Source organism: Rattus norvegicus, chromosome 5 (assembly GCF_021556685.1).
Source record: "Rattus norvegicus strain SHRSP/BbbUtx chromosome 5, alternate assembly SHRSP_T2T, whole genome shotgun sequence".
Classification (NCBI taxonomy): Eukaryota; Metazoa; Chordata; class Mammalia; order Rodentia; family Muridae; genus Rattus; species Rattus norvegicus.
Window position 1 is genome coordinate 165,832,472 of NC_141538.1, and position 24,407 is coordinate 165,856,878.

Below are 24,407 nucleotides of genomic sequence, written 5' to 3' on the forward strand. Positions count from 1 at the left end.
AGGCTGCTCTGGAACTCAGAACATTTTGCCTTGTGCCTGTGCTGGGTAGGCCGCTCCTCATCATGGTGGGAGGGTGAGTCTGGGGCACCTCATGGCTGTGGGGAAGAAGAGGAGGAGGTGGGGATATATAGTATTGGAGTGTGTAAATATCACTTTATGTGAAGGCAGGACCTCTGCAGAGTGAGTAAATCCCGGCTTAGGGGTCAGGGATTATCTGACCATGAAGGAAGTCAGAGGGATCCTTAAAGGAACTGGGTGAGGGAGGTGGGACCACACACACAGACGTGAAGAAGACCCTGGAGGCAGAGACTGCAGAGATGAGGCTACAAGGGCTACAAGCAGCCATGGGGAGCTGGAAGAGGCATGGCACAGACTTCTCTGAAGCTTGGGGAGGCAGCGTAACCCCGAAACACCTCCATTCCAACTCAGTCGGGCTGACTTTGGACTTCTGGTCTTAAGAACTATCAGAGAAGAGCTGGTGAGATGACACAGCAGGTAAAGGCAAGCCACACGCCCTAGGCGGGATCCTGGGAATCTGAGTGGTAGAAGCAAAGAACTGACTCCAAAAGCTGTCCTGTGACATTGGCATGTGCACACACTTACACACACACACACACACACACACACAACCAAGAGAATAAACTTTTCTTTTTTTCCCCCGGGAGCTGAGGCCCAAACCCAGGGCCTTGCGCTTGCTAGGCAACCCCTCTACCACTGAGCTAAATCCTTAACCCTGAGAATAAACTTTTATTATGTTAAACAGGCTGTTCTGTGGGAATCTGTTACAGCAGTCAGAGAAAGTCAATACAAAGATAATTTCCTGACTGTGACCATCAACAGAGGTTGTAAACCCAGGATTTAAACTCAGGGCGGCACCTCACGCTCTTCAGCACAGCATGGGATTTCTTATACATAAAGCAAACATAATGCAGACAGAAATAACTCTTTTTTTTTTAAAAAAAATCTTTTTATTTATTTTATGTATGTGAGCTCACTGTAGCTGTCTTCAGATACACCAGAAGAGGACATCGGATCCCATTACAGATGCTTGTGAGCCACCATGTGGTTGCTGGGAATTGAACTCAGGACCTCTGGAAGAGCGGTCAGTGCTCTTAGCCACTGAGCCATCTCTCCAGCCCCCAGAAATAACTCTTAACCAATAAACAAAGAAGAAAACCTCACCCCAAACTCCAAGGTGTTAAATTTGTTCTCTTTCATGCAGATACTAAAGTTGTCGCTTTAGAAGCTCACCCTGCCACCCACTTCACAGCAGAATTAGGTCACCAGCGCATCACTGCCAAGAACGTGTGCACGTTCACAAGAAGATGCACTTTGTAAAAGCAGGTGGCTGTCGTGCTTGGTTCACAGATAAAGAGCACACTCGGCAGCGATCGCAGGCTCTTTTGTCCGTCAAAGCACACACCGGTTGATTATCTTTCAAAAGGGGCTGTTTTCTTCAATTCCCTTCCATTAGAATTCTGTCCTTAACTTCCTCGAAAGGAAAGTGAGGGCTGGGGGGCTTCAGAAGCCATGCTATGCCAGGCCCTGGCTTAGTCCCCAGCACTGCACACAAAGCTCTGGAAGAAACTGATCGACTGCCCTGCTGCCAAGAAAGTCAACTAATGGGAAAGTTGGGAGCTAGGGCTGAAGTCAGTCCTGATCTGGAGCAATAACTAGATTTGTTCGTTTTAACCCAGGGTCTCGCTGTATAGCCCAGGCAGGCCTGGGACTCACAACCTTCTGTCTCAGCCTCTTAAATGAGGAGATTTCAGATGTGCATTGACATGTTTTGCTACTTGCAGAGTGTGTGTGCGTGCGCGTGTGTGTCTGTGTGTGTGTGTGTGTGCACTGCCTCATTCTGTAATGTCAGTTAGTTAGTTAGTTGGTTAGTTAGTTAGTTAGTTGTTAGTTGTTAGTTAGTTTTTAAGACAGGGTTTTCTCTGTGTAGCTCTGACTGTCCTGGAACTCACTCTATAGACCAGGCTGGCCTCAACCTCAGAGATCCCTCCGCCTTCCTCTGCCTCCCGAGTGCTGGGACTAAAGACACAGACCACAACCGCCCATCTTCTTAGTTTATTTTTGAGACAGGGTATCCTGTATCCCTGGCTGGCCTCAAGTTCAGTTAGCTGTCTGTAGATGACCTTAAATTCCTGATCTACCCCTCCCCCACCCACTGCTGGCATTACAGGTGTGCAACCCTACACCTGGCCTTGCCTAGCTTTTGATCAAATCCATATTTTTTAATTATTAATACCCATTAAGCCTGTCTGTTTACATGGGTTTCCTCTCTCTCTCTCTCTCTCTCTCTCTCTCTCTCTCTCTCCCTCCCTCCCTCTCTCTCTCTCCCCCTTCTCTCTCCTCTGGCACCAAGACAATACCCAGAGCCTCATGCATGCCCAGGCAAGCATTCTCCCCGCTGAGAAGCACCCCCAGCCCCTCATCCCCCACACTTACCAGTGTCTAGTTGAGGTTTGGTCTTGTTTTCAACAACATTGTTTTTATTCTTCCTCTCTCCTTTTCAATGTTTTTTGTCAAGTCAATATCTGCCAAGTTTTAGGCTAAAGGGTCACTCCAGGAGGATGCTCTTCAGTGTTCTGAATCACCCAGTGCTTGCAACCTACGTTGTTGGACACAAAACAGTAAGTAGGGGCAGCTCTAGAGACATGATTTCCACAAGGTCTTCGTCAACATGGCATGCAAGGACCATAATGCACAGGGTGTGGTGGTTTAAATGAGAATAGCCCCTCGTGGGCTCATATACTTGAATGCTTGGCTCCTATTTGGTGGATGGAACGGTTTGGCAAGGATTATGAGGTGTGGCCTTGTTGGATGAGGTGTGTCAATGAGGGTGGGTATGCTTTGAGGTTTCAAAAGTCCAGGCCATTTCCATTTTGCTTTGCCTCAGTTCTTGTGAATTTGAATGTGAGCTCTCAGCTACTGCTCCAGCACCTACCTGCCTGTTGCCGCCATGTTCCCAGCCATGATGGCTAAGGACTAACGCTCTGAAACCACAAGCAAGCCTCCAATTAGATGCTTTCTTTTTTCTTTTTCTTTCTTTTTTTTTTTTTTTTTTTTTTTTTTGGTTCTTTTTTTCGGAGCTGGGGACCGAACCCAGGGCCTTGCGCTTCCTAGGCAAGCGCTCTACCACTGAGCTAAATCCCCAACCCCTAGATGCTTTCTTTTATAGGTTGCCTCCGTCATAGTGTCTCTTCACGGAGATCGAAAAGCAACGAAGACTCAGAATGTTTTCAAAGGCGGGTGAAGCAGTTAGATCCCTACCCTTCCCATGAGCAGCTGAGTCTGTGGGGTAGAGGGAAATTAACTCCACACATTTACTAACAATGTGCTTTCTCTGCAAGGTTTAAGAAAATTGGGAGGCCATTCCATCAGCAATTTCCTCCCGTCCCTGAGATGTTACAGGTGTCGGGTTATAAAGAGCAGAAAGCTAAGTAAGACGCACACACCTGTATAAGCGGGCAGACAGGGAGGGTGTGCAGATGAGCAAAGTACATATATGTCACATATATTTGAAGAAGTCATGACGAAACCCAGTATTTTGTATACTAGAAATTTCATTATAACAATTATGGACTCGCTGCCTGTAATTCCTAGGCTGCTAAGACAGAGACAGGGGAGCCTGAAGCAAGCTGGCTAGCTAGACCACAGTGGCCCCCGAGTTTTGTTTTCCATTGAGAGACCCTGCTTCACTATCTAATAATACCTGCGCTGTCAGCTGGACTTGGTGGCGCATACCTTTAGTCCAGCAATAGGGAGGCAGAGGCAGGTGAGTCACAATGCTGTGAGTTCGAGGCCAGCTTGGTCTACAGAGAGAGTTCCAGGACAGACAGCAAGAGCTGTGTCGTCAACCTTAGGCCTCCATGCGCATGCACACATGCACCCACATATACATGGAAACCAGCATATGTGCATATACATGAGTGTACACGATACAGACAGGCACATAGAAAGGAAAAAGGAGCAGGACATCACTGTGTCTGCCTTTAATCCTAGCATTTGGGAAGCAGAAGTAGGCAGAGCTCTGTGAATTCAAGGCCAGTCTGGTCTACAGGGCAAATTGCAGGTCAGTCATGGCTGCATAGTGAGTCCATATCCTAAAAACAAACAAAAAAAAACCAAACAAACAGGTAAACAGACTAGGGAAACAGAAATATGCATGCATGTATAAACACGCACGTGCGTGCACATGTGCGCGCACACACACACACACACACACACACACACACACACACATCCCTTCACCAAGAATCTTAAGTCGCACCAATGCTGCAGAGCCTCTGCCCTCCCATAATGCTGTGTGCCTGCCACTTCCTGCCCTTCCCTCACTGGCAAGTTCTCCAACATGCTTAGCTTTCAACAAAACAGCATAAATAATTCAAACCACTCTAAAGCGATACACGGTACAAAAGGACGGAAGATTTAGAGACTCTGCTGGGAACCGGCAACATCACAAAGCCTCCAGGTACAGGGATCCTGGGCCTTCGGAAATGACCGGAGTAAGGCTCTTGCCTGTGTTTCTTTATGACGAAATACCCCAGTAGTAGCTTAGAGTATCAGATCCCTCGCTCAGTATTTGTGGGGCCTTGGGCTTTACCTCAGTACCCAAACTGAACCCAAATCAAAGCAAACAAAGATCTTCCATTTCTCAGGCTAATTTTTAACCTATGACATCCCATTGAGAAATGGGTTTGTATTCCCAGTCTTTGAAACCAAGACCACCTGTGTCTGCAACAGATCAAGGTCTTAGAGGTCAATGTAGGTGTGCTGGACAAAAGCCAGAGGCCAGGAGACCTTCAAGACAGCTTAGCCCCAGCTACAAGTAGACCACAAACACGTAAGTTCCCCCAGTCAACCTCAAATCCCGAGTTCAGTAAAGCCACACCATGATTTACCATGGTAAGAATCACGGTTTCTGGTTTAACCCACAAGCCTTAGGTGATCTGCTCAAGAACAAGGTTTAGGTGCTTAGGACTAGGCAATAAACCCTAACACAGGGGACACTGGCCCGGGACTGAGAGGCAGGAAAAGACAGGTGCATTGAAGATTGTTTCGTGTAGGCTTGGGTCCCAGGTAGCCCAAGATGGCCCCACATTCCTTATGTAGTGGAGATGGCCCTTGAATGCCTAACCCTTTAGTCTCTACCTAATCTTATATCTGAGATTCCAGACATAAGTCCCTACAATGGTTGGCTTCTATCGTTCATTTTATTGATTTATTTTTACAGCTTTTGAAGTAGTTTTATGTAGCCTAGGCCTGTCTCACCTTGTGGGTGCTATGTAGCCCAGGGTGATCTCGAAGTCCCAATCCTCCTATTTCCACTGACAACATGTTGTACCAATAGTGGTAGTGGTAGTCAGCTATTGACTACCGTGCTAGCCTACCACATTCATGTTAAATGCTTGGATGCCCCCAGTCTGATAGCTACCAGTCACCCCAGAAACTGTAAGTTACACATTTATGTCTCCAGCCCAGGCTTCTCTTATACCACAGACATGTGCCTATATTAAGCCTGAACTCCTCACACTGCACCCCAAGGCGCTCCACTCAGTGTCCCCAACATTGTCCTTCATGCCCTTTGAAGTCACATTGGTGGCCCTTCTTGACTTGGACTGCACTTCCTCCAATCTATTCACAAACCCCAACCTATCCCGGAGTCCAGCCTCTCCCTGTCTTCCCTCCAGTTGCTTTGTTCTGAGTCGTGCGAAGTTGGCTATCTCCCGGATTATTTTAACAGCATCACAAACGCTCTGCTTATCCTCTCTTCTAATAATAGCGGCGAGAAGGGGAGGCGTCAGTTGTGGTTGGGTTGGCAGAGCGCCAGCTTGGCCCACGAGAAGCCCAGGGTTTGATCCGCAGCACCACAGACCAGACTCAATGGTACAAGCCTGTGATTCTTTTTTCTTTTTTTAAAAAGATTTATTTATTTATTAAGTACACTGTAGCTGTCTTCAGACACACCAGAAAAGGGCATCAGATCTCATTACAGATGGTTGTGAGCCACCATGTGGTTGCTGGGATTTGAACTCAGGACCTTTGGAAGAGCGGTCAGTGCTCTTAACTGCTGAGCCATCTCTCCAGCCCCAAGCCTGCAATTCTAACACCCGAGACGGAACAGGAGATTCCAAGGCCATGCCCCGCTGCACAGTGAGTTTGAGGCCAACAAGGACGACACAAGACCATTCCAAACAAAACCAACAACAAGACATCAAGAACCATGTCAGGCGGGTGGCACTGTACATGGCTCCATTTCAGGATAGGAAAGGCTTCACGCTAGCACCATGCGGGGCTTTGAAAAAATAACGCAGAGGAGATGGAGAGGTGGCTCAGAGGCTAAGGATGCTCACTGCTCTTCCAGAGGCCCCTGGTTCAGTTCCCCGCCCCGTCAGGCAGTTTTACAAGACCTCTAACTCCAGATCCAGGGGATCCTATGCCCACTTCTGGCTTCCATGGGCACCTACATGCATGTGGTGCACATACACTCATACAGATATGTACACACAAGTAAGTAACTATCTGAAACTAAGAAGGGAGACTGCTCGATCTAGTGGGATGAAGAGTCTGTGAGTCTGTATGAAGCATCTCTGAGTACTTTCCATTAGCAGGAGCCTGGCTTACCCCGCCTCCTCTACCCCCTACAGCACAAGGTGTTTCATAACCTTTGAGTAGCTCTTAGCTCTTCTTTTTTTTTTTTTTAAAGATTTATTCATTTATTATATATAAGTACACTGTAGCTGTCTTCAGATACACCAGAAGAGGGCATCGGATCTCTTTACAGATGGTTGTGAGCTACCATGTGGTTGCTGGGATTTGAACTCAGGACCTCTGGAAGAGCAGTCGGGGCTCTTTACCTCTGAGCCATCTCTCCAGCCCGCTCTTAGCTCTTCTTAAGATTCTTCCACAGGCAATGAGAAGAAGTCAAGTGGTCAGCCTGGGCTACATAGTGTGTTCCAGGCCAGCTTGTGCTATAGAGTAAAACTCTGTCTCAAAAGCGAACAAAAAGAGACCATTATATTAGGCTGGCATCAAAGCCAAAGCTTCTCTCATAATGCACTGGTTTCTTTTTCTTCAGGCATTCTGAACTATTTATATACATGAGCACACCATTGCTGTCTTCAGACACCATTACAGATGGTCGTGAGCCACCATGTGGTTGCTGGGATTTGAACTCAGGACCTCTGGAAGAGCAGTCAGTGCTCCTAACCACTGAGCCACCTCTCCAGTACCTGGCCTACTCTGAATATAGATCATTCTGAAGATCCTGCCATGCAGCAGGAATGGAGATAACACGGGGCAGAGGCAGAAGTTCTAGCTTCGCGGGTTAGTTTCATTACACCGTCTCCTAACTTTGGCTGTTGAGGATTAAATGAGTTACTACTACACATAAGAGTGATTTGCACACTCAACAAATTCAAGAAATGCAAATCACTAACCATCCATCCCAGATGAGTTTCCATGGTCTAATGCTGCTTCATGTTTCCACAATGAAAAAAACCTTCTGAAAGGGCTAGAAATGGGTCAGTACCTGCCCCTCTTACAGAGAACCTTGGTGAGGGGCCCAGCTCACAAACACTGTAATTTCAGTTCCAGGGGACCCCACGCCCTCTTCTGGCTTTTATGTGCACTGCACACATATGGTGCAGTAGTACACATATACGTAAAATAAAAACAAATGTCTAAAATATTTTATTTATTTATTATATATGAGTACACTGTAGCTGTCTTCAGACACCAAAAGAGGGCATCAGATCTCATTACAGATGGTTGTGAGCCACCATGTGGTTGCTCGGATTTGAACTCAGGACCTCAGGAAGAGCAGTTGGTGCTCTTAACCACTGAGCCATCTCTCCAGCCCCAAATATGTCTTTCTAAAAACTTAGACCATGCCTAGGTCACATTAGAGGCCCAGTTGAAACAGCTGGTAATTCACTATTTAATGTGCCAAGCTCAAAGCAAACCAGGTAACACACTCATGGTTCAAAGGTGTTCTAGGGGCCAGGGATGCTGCTCAGTGGGATGCAGAGTGCCGGCCTAGCATGTATGTCTCCTGAGCTGGACTTTCAGCACCGCCTGGAAGACAGAAAGAAAGGAGGCATTGTGCCCAGTCATTACCCATTCAGCGGTGACTCACAAAATGAGCATGATGTAATTTTCCTTCTTTTTCTCAAGGGCTTTCCTTCTGCTGAGAGGATACAAGTTCTGCTTTTCAGACAATCTTCCTCTTTAAAATTTGTTTATGTATATGAGTAAGGTGTGGCTGACACACCACAAAAGGGCATCAGATAACAATACGGATTGGGTTGCTGGGGATTGAACTCAGGACCTCTGGAAGAGCAGCCGGTGCTCTTAACCGCTGTGCCATCTCTCCAGCCTGGCAATCTTTTTCTTAAATCCAGAGCTACTTTTGAAATATTTTGGATCTATCACCTCTAATTAGCTGACTGGAGGCAAACAATAACTGTCCCTGGAACAGCTACCCTAAGAATCTAAGAATGAAAATTCTAAACCACACCCCTAGAGGCAAGGACAGTGACTGCATCCTTGCCCCACCCTCTTTCCACGAAGCCCTTCAACTCCAAGAATTCCACAGGAAACCGTACCTGTACATTGATGGGACGCAAACAGCATCTCCTAGGGGTGGAGAGATTAGCAACCTACCATTGTGAAACCACTGTAAGGCACGATTCTAATTAAGACAATTAACTTCCCAGGCTTCAAAAGTTTGTAAAAAGTAAACTGAACAGAATCACCTGAATGGTGAAATCATCAGTAATTTCTCCTTTTTACATCTATTGTCTATGATTAATTTTTTTAAGGTACTAGGGATTAATCCCAGCACTCAGGAGGAAGAGGCACCAGATCTCTGTGAGTTCAAGGACAGCCTGGTCTATAGAGCTAGTTCCAGGACAGCCACAGCTACAGAGAGAAACCATATCTTCAAACAACAACAACAAAAGACCCTGGGGCCCCAGAGCCTCAGGCATGCTAGGCAGATGCTCCCACCAGCTGAGCTACATCCTAGCCCAGACTGTTCATCTGAGGCTGAGGTGGCAGGGGGTGGTGAGTTCAATGTGTTCGAGAGAAGAGCGAATTAAGGTAACGCAGGTCATGGGTCCTAGCGCCATGTACTTGCCAGGGAACAACGGGCAAAGTATCTAATCTCTTTGCAGCCTGTTTCTGGACCTACTGAAGGCAGAGGCAGCAAAACGGAGCGGAAAAACATCAGTACTGTCTCACCTGAGGCTGGCGCTACAGAGGCTTTTGCACAGTGCCTGGCATTCAGAAAGTACCCACCAAGTGGTTCCAGTAGCTGGTGTCACTACCGCCCTCTGGTCTGGTACAAACCATTTTGCAAACTGGAGTGCTAATGAAGTGGGTGGGACCTGAGTCGGAATGGTTTCCCCGCAGAGATCAAGAGCCAGATGGAGGACAAGGCTGAGACCCTTCAGGCCGGGAGAAGCGAGAAAGGAGTGCCACATCCAGGATTTGGACGATGAGGATGGGACAGCTTTAAAGTAAACTTAGACATCTATTTTCTTATCGTACGTATAGTGGCAGTGTGCTACGTCATGTGTAGGGGACAGAGGATAACTGGTAGGAGTAATGCTCCTGTTCCGGCAAGTGGGATCGATCCCAGGGATCAGTCTAAGGTCACCGGGGTTAGCAGCAAGTTATCCCGAGTCATCCCAATGGCCCACAGTGCTTAGTTTTACAGGTGAGCAGTTTGTAGTTGGCTCCAGGAAGAACATTTCTCCACACGCACTTGGCTCTTGTCTGGCCTTGTTCCTTGAATTCTATGTGTATAAATGCTTTGTGTGTGCACATCACATGTGTGATCAGTGCCTGCCCACAGGAGCCTGATTTCTAGTCCCCTGGAACTGGACTTCCAGGCAGTTGTAAGCTGTGGGTGTTGGGAACTAAATCTGATTCCCTCTCTGCTCCTGTAACTGCTGAGCAGTCTCTTTGGCCCCGTAATTTTTTTTTTTAAAGACAGGATTTTGTTATGTGAACCTGGAACTCTGTGTAGACCAGGCGGACCTCAAACTCCTCTTTCTGGGAGTTCTGGGGTTAAGTGTGTGCGCCACCATGCCAGCCTTCCCCACCCATTTCTTTCCACAAAGAGACGAGTCACAGAAGGTTCCTTCTGAATGGGCATCACCGTTTATTGTCGTTTGTGTTGGGAACTGAACAGAGCACAGACTGTGAAGAGGAGGAGGAAGGAAAAGAGGAGAAAAAGTATGTTTCTGAAGATTTCATTTCTTTAAAACACTTTATGGTTTCAAATCCTTTTTCACCCCAAAGGAAATTTAAGAATTCAAGTATGTTGCGTAGGGAGCGGTAGTACTTCTGCTCGAGTGCGCCTACGTGGTTACGTGGTGGTGTTTGTCCGGGCATGTAAACAAGCAGACAGATTTCCACATTTCTTGCACCCTTTTTTTTTTTTTTTTTTTTTTTTTTTGCTTTGGTAAGGCCAAACCCCAAAAGGACACAGCATACAAAAGAACCCAGGGTTGAGGAACTTATTCATCCTCAGAGGATAACGGCTTAGGATTGGAATTGTCACATAGGATTAAAAAAAAAAAAAAAAAAAAAAAAACCAACAGAAAACAAAACACAACCCTCACCTCCCCCAAACCCCACAAGTCACACGAGTCCTGATTCACTCCAGCCAGCCTGCTGTCGCACCTGCTTCTCAGGATCATAACTGAGGGGTGGTAGAAGGACCAGGCCCACAGGGTTCTCTTCATTTTGTTTATAATAAAAAAATTTAAAGGGCTATTTCAAAAGAAAAAAAAAACCTGAAATTCAAATTCTGAAAATATCTTGCCTTTTTTATTAATCATGTCATCTAACACCAATTAAAAAAACAAGTCTGTGAATATGATATAAAAATACGATCCCCAGGTTAACACTTCGTCGCAGGCACAGTTACCTCACAGAATACATGTTTGGAGGGCCGGGAAAGGAGTCTGGGTCTGTGTCTCTTTAAAAATCCCACAGCAGTGCCAGTGGGTGAGGGAGGGGAGATTCTTTAGCAGCAAAATGTCCGAGTTCTCTAGTCACATCGAAAAAAACAAAACAAAAACGTAAGCTCAGGGGAAGCTGCCCAGACCCACTCGTCACTAAACACTTCCGCTGCCGCAGCCCCAGGGGCGACAGGCGAAGGGCGCGCTTTACTACACAAGCCATGGAAAATTCGTCCCTCAAGCTTGACTGTTGTCACTTAAATATATGTACAGGAATCCTCTTCTGTCATGTCCCTCCATCTCCACTGCTTGGTCACTCGGGGTGGGTTCTCAGGATCTGCTCACATCTGGTTGGAAGCAGCTTCGAGGCGGATGCTGCTTTGGCCTGGCTGGCTGGCTGGCGGCTTCCAGCTGAGGATGCGATGGGATGGGACACTTAGTGGTCACTGCTCTGCTTCTCTCTCATCCAGGCCTGAATCTGCTCCTTTAGCTCTGGCACTGAGGGAGAGGAGACAGGGGGTTAACAGCCCAGGTGGGCAGGCCCTTCGGCTTGCAGTCCTATCTAAGTGGAAAGAAAAGGCCGCTCATTCCCCAAAGATGCTGAGGACTGTGGAAGAGACAGCCACAGACAGGAAGACATTTACAGCCAAAGTGAGCCCAGTGCTTTGTGTCTTTTCCATAAAAAGAACTTAAATTGTGTGCTTTCTATGGAAAAGTGCTGGGGACTGAACCTGGGGATGTACGCATCTAGCCAAGGGTTCTGTGGGTGTAGGCCTAGCCATCTTTTCTTTTGTTTGAGACAGGATCACAACTAAATTGTCTGGGTTTGCCTTGAACAGGCTACCCCCTTCTGGCTCATCCACTCAATAGCTGAGGTCACAGGCCTCCGGGCACCGGGCTTGCTCTTAGTCTCCTACCCTCGCTGGCCCTGACACTGGTCGGCGCAGCAAGGCGAGCTGGGCCTCCTACCTGGCTCCAGCATGCTCTCAGTCAGCATCTGGCGGTTGAAGGGGTCGGTGGGGGAGTTGAGCAGATGCCGCAGGATGATAGAACGGTCCATGATGGTCCCAGAGGGCAGTCTCACGGGATCAGTCATCAGGGTGTCCATCAGAGGGTCTGTGGACACAGAGCAAGAGCAAGCTAACCCACTGGTGGGGGGTAACCCCGAAGAGCAAAAGCAGACGGTTTCTACCAGGGAGACATCTCAGGGAGCACTGTGGAGCCAGCAGCCCCCGAGTCCCTTCCTGTAGGGGAAAGCAGCACGATGATGGCAGATGAAGGGGCATGCCGTGCCTTGCCTTCTGTAGCTGCTGCTGGGAGAAGAGAGCAAAAGCGGACAACGAGGCGGCCCTCAGGGCAGAACCCTTTGCCTTACAATCCCCACTCCTTCCTTGTAATGACAGAGCTGTCTTTAAAGTCTTTGTGGTTATCTGAAGACACCACACTAGGGATGGACACTGCAGCTGTCTTCACACACACCAAAAGAGGGCATCAGGTCCCATTACAGATGCTTGTGAGCCACCATGTGGTTGCTGGGAATTGAACTCATGACCTCTGGAAGAGCAATCAGTGAGTGCTCTTAACCACTGAGCCATCTCTCCAGCCCTGAATGTTCAATATTTTTTTTTTTTTTTTGGTTCTTTTTTTCGGAGCTGGGGACCGAACCCAGGGCCTTGCGCTTCCTAGGTAAGCGCTCTACCACTGAGCTAAATCCCCAGCCCCGAATGTTCAATATTTTAATCTATAATATTAACTACAATTTGTACACACAATTTTAGACAATACTCCAGAATCAACTACAGCGTACTGTCAAACAATCAAGAACACTGATGGCAGTCGCCCTTGTGGTGGTTTGGATGAGGATGACTCGATAGGAGTTCAGTATGTTTCAATGTGTGGTCCCTAGTTAGCAGAGCAGTTCCAAAAGGATTAGGAGGTAGGCCTTGCTGGAATGGGTGTGGCCTTGGTGGGGGAGATTTGTCACCAGGAGTGGACTCTTGAGGTTTAAAAGTCTACCTGCACTCTCTCTGGCAGTCTGCCTCCCTTCAAAGCAGCATGTAAGCTCTCGGCCCCAGGCCTGCCTGCTTGCCAGCCTGTCGCCACACCCCCGGTCACCATGTCCCCTGTGACCATGCATGATCAGGATTTACCCTCCGAAGCTGTAAGCAAGTCTCTAGTCAAATGCTTCTCTGAGGAGAGTCGCCTTCACAGGAATGACACAGTGACCAAGACAGCCCTGTGTGATGTCACACACTTCAAGTTACACCAAAGATGTGGGCTTGGGCATGAGCATGCGGACTTGCCTCTGAACTCGTCCGGGGCGTCACTGTAGTCTATTTCCGCCCGAGCATTCTTTGCCACGATTTCCTCCACTTTCTCTGCAAGAAGCTTAAACTTTTCTATTGCGATGGTGGATTTGATTCCTGCCTTCCGCATCTTTGAAATGACTTCTTCGAACAGTTCCTTGCTGTAGGATCGCTGTAGATGAGGGAAGGTCACAAGAGATGAGAACACACTTGAGAAGAAAAAACATGTCGACCGAGTCCAATTGCTTCTTCTTTGCTCCTAACAACTGTAATTATACACTCTGTCCTCCATCTCCCTACACTGTCCCGTGTGCAAGGGTGTATACACTGTCCTCCATCTCCCTACACTGTCCCGTGTGCAAGGGTGTATACACTCTGTCCTCCACCTCCCTACCCTGTCCCGTGTGCAAGGGTGTATACACTCTGTCCTCCATCTCCCTACACTGTCCCGTGTGCAAGGGTGTATACACTGTCCTCCATCTCCCTACACTGTCCCGTGTGCAAGGGTGTATACACTCTGTCCTCCACCTCCCTACCCTGTCCCGTGTGCAAGGGTGTATATACTGTCCTCCATCTCCCTACACTGTCCCATGTGCAAGGGTATACACTGTCCTCCACCTCCCTACACTGTCCCGTGTGCAAGGGTGTACTGGATATAGTCACAGACACACAGAGACACAATCACATGTGCCAAGGTCATCGTGTGTCGAGGAGAAAGCTGCAAGACCCAAGAAAACACGAAGTTTTTAGACTTCAGGAGCTAAAAAGCATTTATTTTAAAATTTAGCCACTAAAAAAGAGAAGGAAATTGGGGTTGAGTTCGTGTCAGGCACTATGCACCCTGGGAGCCCATGAGACAAGGTAAATTCGAGTTTTCTTGTGAGCACAGATAAAAAGCAAACATGTACCACTGCTCCATGACTGTTCACACTTAGAGGGAAGCTTTGGATTCGTCACCGCCCATTCCCCAGGCTCACTTGAGCAGGACATGGGTGGCCATCACAAGGTGGCCATCACATGTGTACTTCTTCCTTCTTAGCACTTAGGGAGCTGAGAAAAGGAGCATGGGGGGAAGTAAGTTCAAGACCAGTGCAGGCTACATGGTGAGGCCACGTCTCAACAGATCATTAACAGTCAGAAAGCCCAGCCACCTGGCAAAGGTCACTCACTGAAGCCAACACTTCCTAATGCCACATTTCCATGGCATTGGACTGCTCCTAAAAGCAGGGGATTGAGCCCAGTCATAGACATCATCTGTAGGAGTGTGAACAGTGCACAATGCACCCAGACAAACCTGGACATGAATTCAGGCCCAACGCCTCCCACTCATGCAGTTTTATGCAAATCCCTAACCTGGCAAGCCAGAGTCCTCCCTCAGGTGTGACATCAACAGCGATTTCCATCTGAGGGACCTGCTCAGTCACCACACACAAACACACAAGCATGCATGTTTTTCAGTGCCCACTCACTGACTTAGGACACAATACAAATAGAGAAGGAGAATGGGTCCCCCTGACACCCTGGGACACAACCACAGTCTCTAATCACACCAGGCAGCCACAGAACACAGAGCAACCAGGCCCTGCCATCAAGCAAACAAATGTCCGTGAATTTGCTCAAGTGACAACTCCATCTTCAAATGTCATCTCTTCTCTCTGGCCTGTGAGACTGCACACCTGAGACTCGGTGTGGGCACAGGAGGAGCTGGATGCCAGGCACCCACCTGCCATCTTCTCCAGATGCACCCCCAACCCCAGGGTAAGAGAGATGGGCCAGCTACAATGGCTTGCAGGAGCTCCTGCTTCACTGTGGGGCCTTGGCTGAGCCTGCTGCTCATCTTGGGACCTTGTGAGCAGGGTCCATACTGATGCCTACACAGATTCATCTTGTACCTGCTCCTTTTCAGTAGTGGTTGACACTCCTTATCCATCTTTCTTCCTTCTTTCTTTTTAATGAGAAAGGATCTCAGTCTGGAGCCTGATTGGCTTGGAACATTCTATGTAGATCAGGCCGGCACTGAATTAAAAAAGCTTGCCTGTCCCTGCCTTCTGAGGGCTGCATTTCAAAGCTTCCATTTCTAAATAAGCACACAGGCCTGCTTCCTCTGCCTATCCACCCTTCCCTCCCCGTCCACACCTGTAACCCCAGCACTGTTTGGGGGGAGCTGAGGAATTAGGGGCCAGCTCTGCCCTTTCCTCCCAAGGAAGCATCAGCTCCTCTCCTGGATCAGATGCGGTCCTTTGCTTTACAGTCACTACATTAACAACTTCTGAAAACAAGACTAAAAGTCCTGCTTTTACTGTATTTGAGGTGTGGAGAACTTACACGCACGCACGCACACACACGCACGCACGCACACATACTGTGCAGGGGAAAGCACGCACAGGGTCTGCTGTGAAGGTGCAGACCACAGATGCAAACCAACAGCTCAGTGCCAAGCCTGTGATGGGCTCCCTCAGTGCTCACCTGGTCATCAGCGATGGCTTTAGCAAAGCGAGCACAGTCCAGCTGTAAGTAGATATCCGTCAGTTGGTCCAACAGCTTCTTTGGCTCAAAACCGTACTTCTCTGGGTTTTCCACTTTGAGGTCCCGGCACTTGGGCCCGCAGAGCTGCTGCAGGTTAAAGTTCAGCATGGCTGCTAACCGGGGACCAAGTTCCTAGGAAATGGGGGATAACAGGACAGTTCAAGCTGCTGGGAAGGTCAGGAACCAGAAGCTCCCACCTCAGTGGAGGCCTGGGAATCAGCTGTTTAATCTTCAAAGAACTCCCGAATTGTGCTGAGCAACACACGCTAAAGAAAGCACTGGAATCCAACGTGTGTCACCACTACTGATCTGAAAACCCCTATAACGGAGTGGGTATGAGTGTATAGAGATGAACGCCCATGGAGTCTTCAGGAAGACACACTCGCGCTTGAAGCACCGCTCCAACTTCACCGAGAAGGAAGGAGGCGCGTTCACTGTCCTGTCAGCTGTGAAGCCTCCGTTCCGCATCTCCCCATAAACTTCTCAAGCCCGACAGTAAAGCACATGCTGCCCTAATCTACTTACTGAAGCGGAAGACGGGGACACTTATCAACATCTTAAGTCTTGTCAGTGTGATGAATTAAACAGCCAGAATATTAAGGACAAATAGCCCACAAAAGTTCACATGCCACAGCCAGGACAGACAGACATGGCTTCTGAGATCAGAGGGGAAGCTGCTGTAGACCAGACATTACATACCGACCACCAACAGGGTCTTTAAGCAGTGAGGTCCTCCCGCCATGCCTGGGCTTACAGAAATCTGACAGACTCAAGCACAAGGCCCTGGGTTCGGTCCCCAGCTCCGAAAAAAAGAACCAAAAAAAAAAAAAAAAAAAAAAAAAAAAAAGAAAAGAAATCTGACAGACTCAGCACTCGGAGCTTCCTGTCGCAGAAGCACAGCTGTATATGGTCCAGCGCTCAGAAGCGGGGGCTGAAACGTGCTTAAGCAAGCGAGCGAGGAGGCAGAAACGCAGGCTGAAGAGACGGCTCAGCTTTTAAGAGCACCTGCTCCTCTTCCAGAGGACACAGTTCAGTTCCTAGCACCAACATCAACGAGCTGCTAAGTGTGGGGAACTCCAGCTCCAGGGACTCCAATGTCCTCTTCTGACTGGCAAAGGCAAACACTGTCCCCAAAACACCCACACATAAAGACAAAACACTGTCTATAGCCAATTCCAGTCAGGTCAGGTTTTTCTTCTGTAACTTAAGTTTTATTTGAATGTGGACATTTGTTTGTAAAGAAAGCCTTACTGGAAAACAGTCAGGCTTCCCTATGTCCAGGCTATCGCATGAGCACGGCGGATAAGTTGCTGGGACAGTCTCCACCATCTTTAAAGACTCATGTCTAGCCTCTGTAGGAAATGCTGGTAACTCCCTTCGCACATCCGTAAGGGAGCAGGAGTGTGGATGGGGAGTTGCTTCCCCTGGCTCCCTGCTGCTGTGCCGAAGTCTGCTTATCACGAAACAGGAAAAGACCCAGGTCTCAGGCTGCAGACAGCCCTGTGTGACAAGGTCTCGGCTGGAGGTGACCCAGTGACTCATGTCCTAGATCAACGAGGAAGCGTGAAGAACTGGGGGACACAGTGAAGTTACCCTACTCCATGGAACGGTGCACGCGTGTGAACCACTGCCCATACCTCGGCTCTCCTCCTTGGCCTCCCGTCCCCGAGCACTGCCACCCCATAGGGCACCGAAGCTCCTTAATGGGGCAGTGTCTCCAGTTCTACTGCTCAGTCTCAACCCAGAACCGAGCACCGCGGGCCTCGAGCCTTGGCGATCAGGTGGAGACTGTGCCTGAGCCTCAGCCATGGCTGTCAGGAGTTGTTGGCTCCCTCAGTGTGGCTACAAAGCCCCTTTAAAAGCAGCAGAGATCTTTTACCTGTTATTCTAACTAATGTCCTTCCAAATCATAGTTTGTTACCTTTACTTTTCTGATAATAAAGCAGAGAATCAGTAACAATAAAATTGTGTCACAAATCCTGATCCAAATGTGCTGTCATCAGAAAGAAGAAAGCCATCTTGACGTGAGCATCTCAGAGTACATTTAGGGTTTTTCCCATGTGATGTGGCTCAATAGATGTATCGGGGAACAAAATTAGAATTCCGCTCACTGGTTGCTGTGGTTAATGAAGATGTGCCGAGTTACAAGTTCTGTACACAGCACCCCAGATAACACAAGCACCCCAGTTTCTACTCACTGGCCTCAGGAACGGCTTCTGGACTTGCTTGGTGAGGAGATGGAACATGTCCACGGTTTCAGTCGCCAGGGCGAGATAGGAACGGGAAACACGCTCGTCCTGAGCAAGCTGAGACTGCCGGGCCTGCTGCTGATCCTAGGAAACATCAAACAGTTGCCAAGGAGATCTCTGCACCAGTCGTCTGCTCACAATGCCTCGCCAAGTGTAAAGGGAGAACAAGGTCGGCTTACACTGCAGAGGCTGAGAGGCCAGTGCACTCCTGAGACGGAGGGAATGGCCACCCCAGCACACCAACCAGACAGCCCATGCTTGTTCCTTCCAGGACGGGTCCTCTGGTGACCTTGACACCTTTTGGTTACACCCAGCTGGCCCACACTAAGCACAGGCTCTACCTGCACGGCAGTCCTGGCCCACTATGACCTCTCCTTCCTGGGCATCAGTGTTCCCAGTGATGACAGCCACGGTCAGCTCTTGGGAGGATGAATTAGACTGGTCCTGTTCAACGCCCCCTAATGCCCCTTTATACAGCACCCCATGTGTGGTGACCCCGACCATAAATTATTTTCATTATTCTTTTCGTAACTGTAGTTTTGCCACTGTTATGAATCATAATGTAAGTTTCTTTGTAGACAGAGGTTTGTCAAAGGGCTGCGACCTATAGGTCGAGAACCACGAAATTAGACTGTCAGAATACCCGTGCACACTCTGGAGCTACAGAGCGGGGCTCACTGCCTTTAAAAACGACTTAAGACATCAATATTTTAAAAAGCTATGGGACTAGGGCCGGAGAGATGGCTCAGTGGTTAGGAGCACTTGCTGCTCTTGCAGAGAGGACCCTGGTTTAATTCGCAGCACTCATATCCTGGTTCGCAACCACCTGGAACTCCAGTTACCAGGGCTTTGAAGCCCTCTTCCGGCCTGCACAGGCACCAAACATGCACGTGGTGCACACGTGGAGGTGCTGGCAAACGCTCTCACACGTTAAGTGCCCGCAGATGGTCACTACCTCCATCAATGCTGCTCCACACAACTGCGGCACAGTCCTGCCACAGACTGGGAAGAGATAACAAACACAGTTTGACCCATGGTGACGGGAGACTCATCAGCTAAGGTTTGGCTTTGAGACAGGGTGGCATGCAGCACTCCCTGACCACCAAGCTACACTGCTGAGGAAGGCTTTTCGTTGTCCTACTGCTCCCGCCTCCGTAGGGCACGGACCACCACGCTCGGTTCAGCACACTTATGTGTATGTGTTCATGCACACAGGTATGCATGTCCAGGCCAGAGAACAACTTTGGGTCTTGCTCTTGGACCCCGGCTTTATTTATTTATTCTTCTACAGTTTCTCTCACTGGCCTGGGACTTGCCAAGTAGACAGAGCTGACAGGCCAGCAATCCTGAAGGACCTCACTGTCACCGCTTCCTGAGCAGTGGGATTACAACTCTGTGCCACTACATCTGGCTTCAGCCCCCACCCCAGAGAAGGGCAAACAGCTGGAATGGCTGCTGTAGCCCAGTGAGTAGGCTTTGGGCTGGCGCCACAATCCGTGCCTGGTGGAGACTCTGCAGCGGGCTGGGGAGCGGCCCACTCCTCTAGGGGTAAGAATGTGCCTATTGAGAGGAAGCTGCACCGGGAAGAACAGCCAGGCCTCAATGGCCTCAGTGTCCCATCCTTCATTTGGAGATACTATGTAGGCTTAGTCTGAGGCTAGACAGACGGACACGGAACATTAAAGGGACACAGAAAGAGAAAAAAAAAAAAAGCTGCATTCTGGAACCGGCCAGAACCTTTAACACAGCTCATTAAAGAAAATCTCCTATAGACGCTAGTGCTCCCGACAACAGGCACCTCGAAGATGTGAGAACAGCAAACTGGTCATGCTTAGGGTCGGGGTGTGGGCTGCCTTGACTGTGTTACAGCCACGCAGTGAACCTCACAAAATCACCTTACAACCACATTCACACAACAAAATTTTTTAGGATAAGAAATAAGTGAACCAGTTCGTGTGTGTGTGTGTGTGTGTGTGTGTGTGTGTGTGTGTGTGTACGTACGCGCACACACTCGTGAATGTATATAGATTTATCTTACTTTTTATGTGTAGAGTGTGTTGCCTGCATGTATGTGAGTGTGCCATTTGCATGTCTGGTATCCAAGGAGGTCAGGAGAGACTGTCAGATCTCCTGGAAATGGGATGTAGATGCTGGAAAACAAACCTCTCTCCACCCCTTCATTCATATATTTTATTTAAATTTTAAATATTAAGCTTTATTCCTTGCAAATTACAGTACTGTAATTTAAGCCACAGAAAGACACACACACACATGAAACCTCAATTTTGAAAGCATCTAATAGGCTCACAATTGAAAATAGAAAAACATCTACGAAAGCCCCTCTCTCAAAATGCTTGTGCTTAAATCTAAAGGATGTAGATAAAGCCCTTTATCTTAATACCCTCCTGATCTCTGCTTCCGGATGGCTGGTCTTGAATTCTTCCCAGCACAGTAGCCAAGGCCCTGGCTCCCCTCCCCCCAGTATCTGAGTGGGAAGGGAACACCTCAGGGTGCTGGAGGCTATGCTAAGCTGTATCTCCCCCTCTATGGTATGTCCTTAGACATGTGACTGAAGTAGAGCGACAGCCCAGAGAGACTCCCAACTCTGTTGGAACTTAGGGAGACTTTGCTTGATAAACTATCACACTCCTTGAACAGACACACAGAAAGGCAGTGAATTGGGGTCTCAGAGAAGACTAAGGTCAAGAACGATGCTGGGTTCCAGGGACTAAGCCCCTACCCAAAGACTATACATGGACTGGCCCTGGGCTCTGACCTCATAGGTAGCAATGCATATCCTAGTAAGAGCACCAGTGGAAGGGGAAGCCCTGGGTCCTGCTAAGACTGAACCCCCAGTGAACTAGACTATGGGGGGATGGCGGCAATGGGGGGAGGGTGGGGAGGGGAACACCCATATAGAAGGGGAGGGGGAGAGGTTAGGGGGATGTTGGCATGGAAACCGGGAAAGGGAATAACATTTGAAATGTAAATAAGAAATACCCAATTTAATAAAGATGAAAAAAAAAGAATGATGCTGTGGACAGCACTGTAGGAAGAGTGACAGAGCATGCAAAGAGGAAGTGGGAAAAGCCAGTGTGGGAGTAACTGGAGGGGAGTAGATGGAGGAGTAGATAAAGGAGGAGTAGCTGGAGGGGAAGTACATGGAAGGGGGACAGGGTGTCAGGAGCTCAGGGCAGAAAAGTGCACATGTCCGCTAGGACACTGAGCCTTTAAGAGAGAAGGGGCACCCCCTTTGCTGTGTGCACTGGTAAGGGTGGAGGCTGGGAGGCCAAGGGGAAGCTCTTGCAATAATTCGGGCAACGCAGAATGGTGACTGGAAGTAGAAGAGGTCACACTCCTGACCTTCCTGCCTCCATACCTTCAGTATTGCTGTTCCGGTACACAGTTCAGAGCTTCATAGGCTGGCCAAGCGCCCTACCACTGAACTGAAGCTTTGGCCCAAGGAGACAAAGGCAGGTCTAGATGGGGGATGGGCAGACTAATCAAGGGCAACCCAGGAAATCGGTGGAAAGAAGCTGCAAGTTATTAAGGTCATTGTGACTCAGAGAGGAGACCTAAAGGACAATGCGGAAGTCAAAACTGAGGCAATTAGGGGACAGTCAAAGCAAAACAGGTCCTCACTGCTCAGACAGGAGTGCTCTAAGCAGACAGTCTTTAAAATACAGATATTTAAAGCCCAGGAAAAGATGAGGTCACCTGGCAGTGATTTCAAGCAAAGGCATCGGGAATGTGCGGGAGTGTTTGCTGTGTGAGGAACAGAAAGAGAGAGAGAGAGAGAGAGAGAGAGAGAGAGAGAGAGAGAGAGAGAGAGAGAGAGAGATAGTGTGTGTGTGTGAGAGAGAGAGATATGCAGAGACAGGACAAGTTTCTTATAGAGATGTGCTTCAGCATCCTATTAGTGCCCCACTGAGAAATTACCCAGGGGCAGGGGTGGGGAATACTTAGAAGCAGAGGACTGAGCTCTGGAGCTACCATTGCTCCGAGGCCAGGGAGGTGGGGGTGGGAGGATGATGAGGAAGTGAAAGGCAGCCAGGAACCTCAGGATCAAGGGTCAAGGAAGAGCTATTTGTGAAAAGACCTTAGAGACAACTTGTGCCTTAAAAAAAGTCCATTAAGGGAAGAATCAATAGTATTTGTCTCAAGTAAATACACTGACAGTGACAGAGAGAATGGGATTCAGGCCCAGAGCCCAACTTCTAAGAGATTAGCTGCTCTAAACAACACAGGAGGAATGACAAGTGCTGCAGAGGCAGAGAGAGAGGTGGGGCTCTGTGGGACACTGGCCTTGTGACAGTCTGAATAGGAGAGCAGTCTAACATATTAAAGATGATTGACTGCTCTTCTAGAGGTCTTGAGTTCAATTCCCAGCAACCACATGGTGGCTCACAATCATCTGTAATGGGACCTGATGCCCTCTTCTGGTGTGTCTGAAGACAGCTACAGTGTACTTATATAATAAATAAATAAATCTTTCAAAAACGAAAGGAAGAAAGGAAGGAAAGAAGGAAGGAAGGGACCCAGGGTCACAGTGGGAGAAACAAAGGACCCAGTGGAAAACCTCCATCATCTCGATAGCAGCAGAGGCAGGGCTGTGGGGCCATGGCTGCAGGGAGAGCCAGACGTTCACGGACCCCCAGGCAGAAAAGTGTGGAAGGAGCAAGATGTGACTGAGCTATGGCCCACACATCTTTAACTCTAGCAATCAGAGGACAGAGGAAAGTGGAGCTCTGAGTTCCAGGGGAACCAGAGTCACATAGGGGCGAGACTCTGCCTTAGGAAAAAGCTCCCTTAAATGTTCGGTGGCCTAAAGTGAAGACACTTTTGACTTCTTAACAGCAGGACTTCAACACTGCCTCACAGTGAGCTCGGCATGCACACACACACACACAACACACACACACACACACACACACACACACACACAAGCGCACTCACACTCACGTATATATTCGCGCACATATACATATATATTTGTCTTTATCTGTATGAATGTGTGTGTGCATGGGTGAGTTTATGTGCATTCTGTATGTGAAGAAGTACAATGAAGCCATAAGGTATCCGCCCATCAGAAGTGATTTACAGGCAGCTCTGAGCTGCATGAGATTGGTGCTGGGAACTAACGCTGGGTCTTCTGGAAGAACAGTTAAGTGCTCTTAACTGATAAACAATCTTTGAGGGGAGGCCTGATAGTCAGTCTCAGTAAAGTAAGGAACATTCTTGCCTGAACCTCAAGCAGGCAGAGAGTGAACTTTTCTCTGGATGGCACCACTGGGGACCACCAGCAGGCTACGGAAGCACTCTACCACTGAGCCACACTCTCTGCCCCAAGTCAGCATCAGATAAAAACCTTTAAGAGGCATGTCTCCTGCCTCAACCCTGAAATGTTCCTCTATGGAAGCCTGGAGGAAAGCCCCAGCCTTAGGTCAGACCTAGTGTCTCGAGGTAGGCAGCCTCCCGCAGGGAGAGCCGCCAGCCAGCCCCATGCAGAGCGCGGCTGCCCTCACCCGGGGCAGCTGGTCCCACTGCTCTTGGTTCTTCATCTCCTCTTGCACTTCATGGATCCGCTTCAGAGACTCCAGACTTTCGTCCAGTAAAAAGGTCGTGTCATTTATCAGCATGTTGATATACCGAACGAACTGCTTTCCAGAACTGAAAGGGCAATGAGACAGTGTGTGGTAAACATCTGGCTGGTCATAGAGAATGTGAGCCTCCCCAGGTACCCACCAGGCTCCTTGTCACAGATGACATACGCTGGAGTTTAAAGGCTGCCAATCAACTCCAGGCTGAGATTTTGTTCCTCTTTTTGGTGGTGTTTTTTCTGAGAAAGGTCTTCTTCCTGCCCCAGGTTATCTCTGAACTACTTTCCTGCCTCAGCATCCCGGAGCGGGGATAACAGGCGCCACCAAGCTCTAGCCCTACCATCCTTTCCGATTCTCTGTGATCAGCTCCTTCTAGTGGCTCGCAGGGCAACGCTCTACGGCTGGAGGAGCAGCAGCTAAGTAGTCCAGAATTTCCCGAGCTGATTTCCTTGGCAGTTTATACTTGGCAACAATTTACATCGTTACACTGTGAAAAGTAACAAACGCTGAGATTCTTCCTGCTGGAGAGGTTGACAGCACCGAGCTGTGCGTTTTTAAGTAGAGGAAACACTCTTCTAGGTTGGAAAAGAACCAGCACTAAGAAATTGCCCAAACACAGAAGATGGAGATCACTGATAAAGTTATCCCTTCCACAAAGAAGATACTCCAAAGAAAAATTAGTCCGGTAGTATCAATAAAGGAAGACAGGAACTCATTTTATAGACCCAATCCTCAAGTGTAAGG

General features: G+C 48.6%; 1 protein-coding gene across 3 annotated transcripts in view; it reads right to left on the bottom strand.

The window, feature by feature from the left end:
- Window positions 1-10,153: 10,153 nt before the first annotated feature.
- Window positions 10,154-24,407, bottom strand: part of Ube4b (ubiquitination factor E4B) — a 103,941-nt gene continuing 89,687 nt past the window's right edge. For all 3 annotated transcript variants that reach the window (NM_001271198.2, XM_087548512.1, XM_087548511.1), the window contains 6 exon segments: window positions 10,154-11,480; window positions 11,952-12,098; window positions 13,286-13,460; window positions 15,755-15,946; window positions 18,013-18,147; window positions 23,589-23,733. In NM_001271198.2, the coding sequence (NP_001258127.1) occupies window positions 11,419-11,480; window positions 11,952-12,098; window positions 13,286-13,460; window positions 15,755-15,946; window positions 18,013-18,147; window positions 23,589-23,733 (856 nt within the window). In that variant the 3' untranslated portion in view covers window positions 10,154-11,418.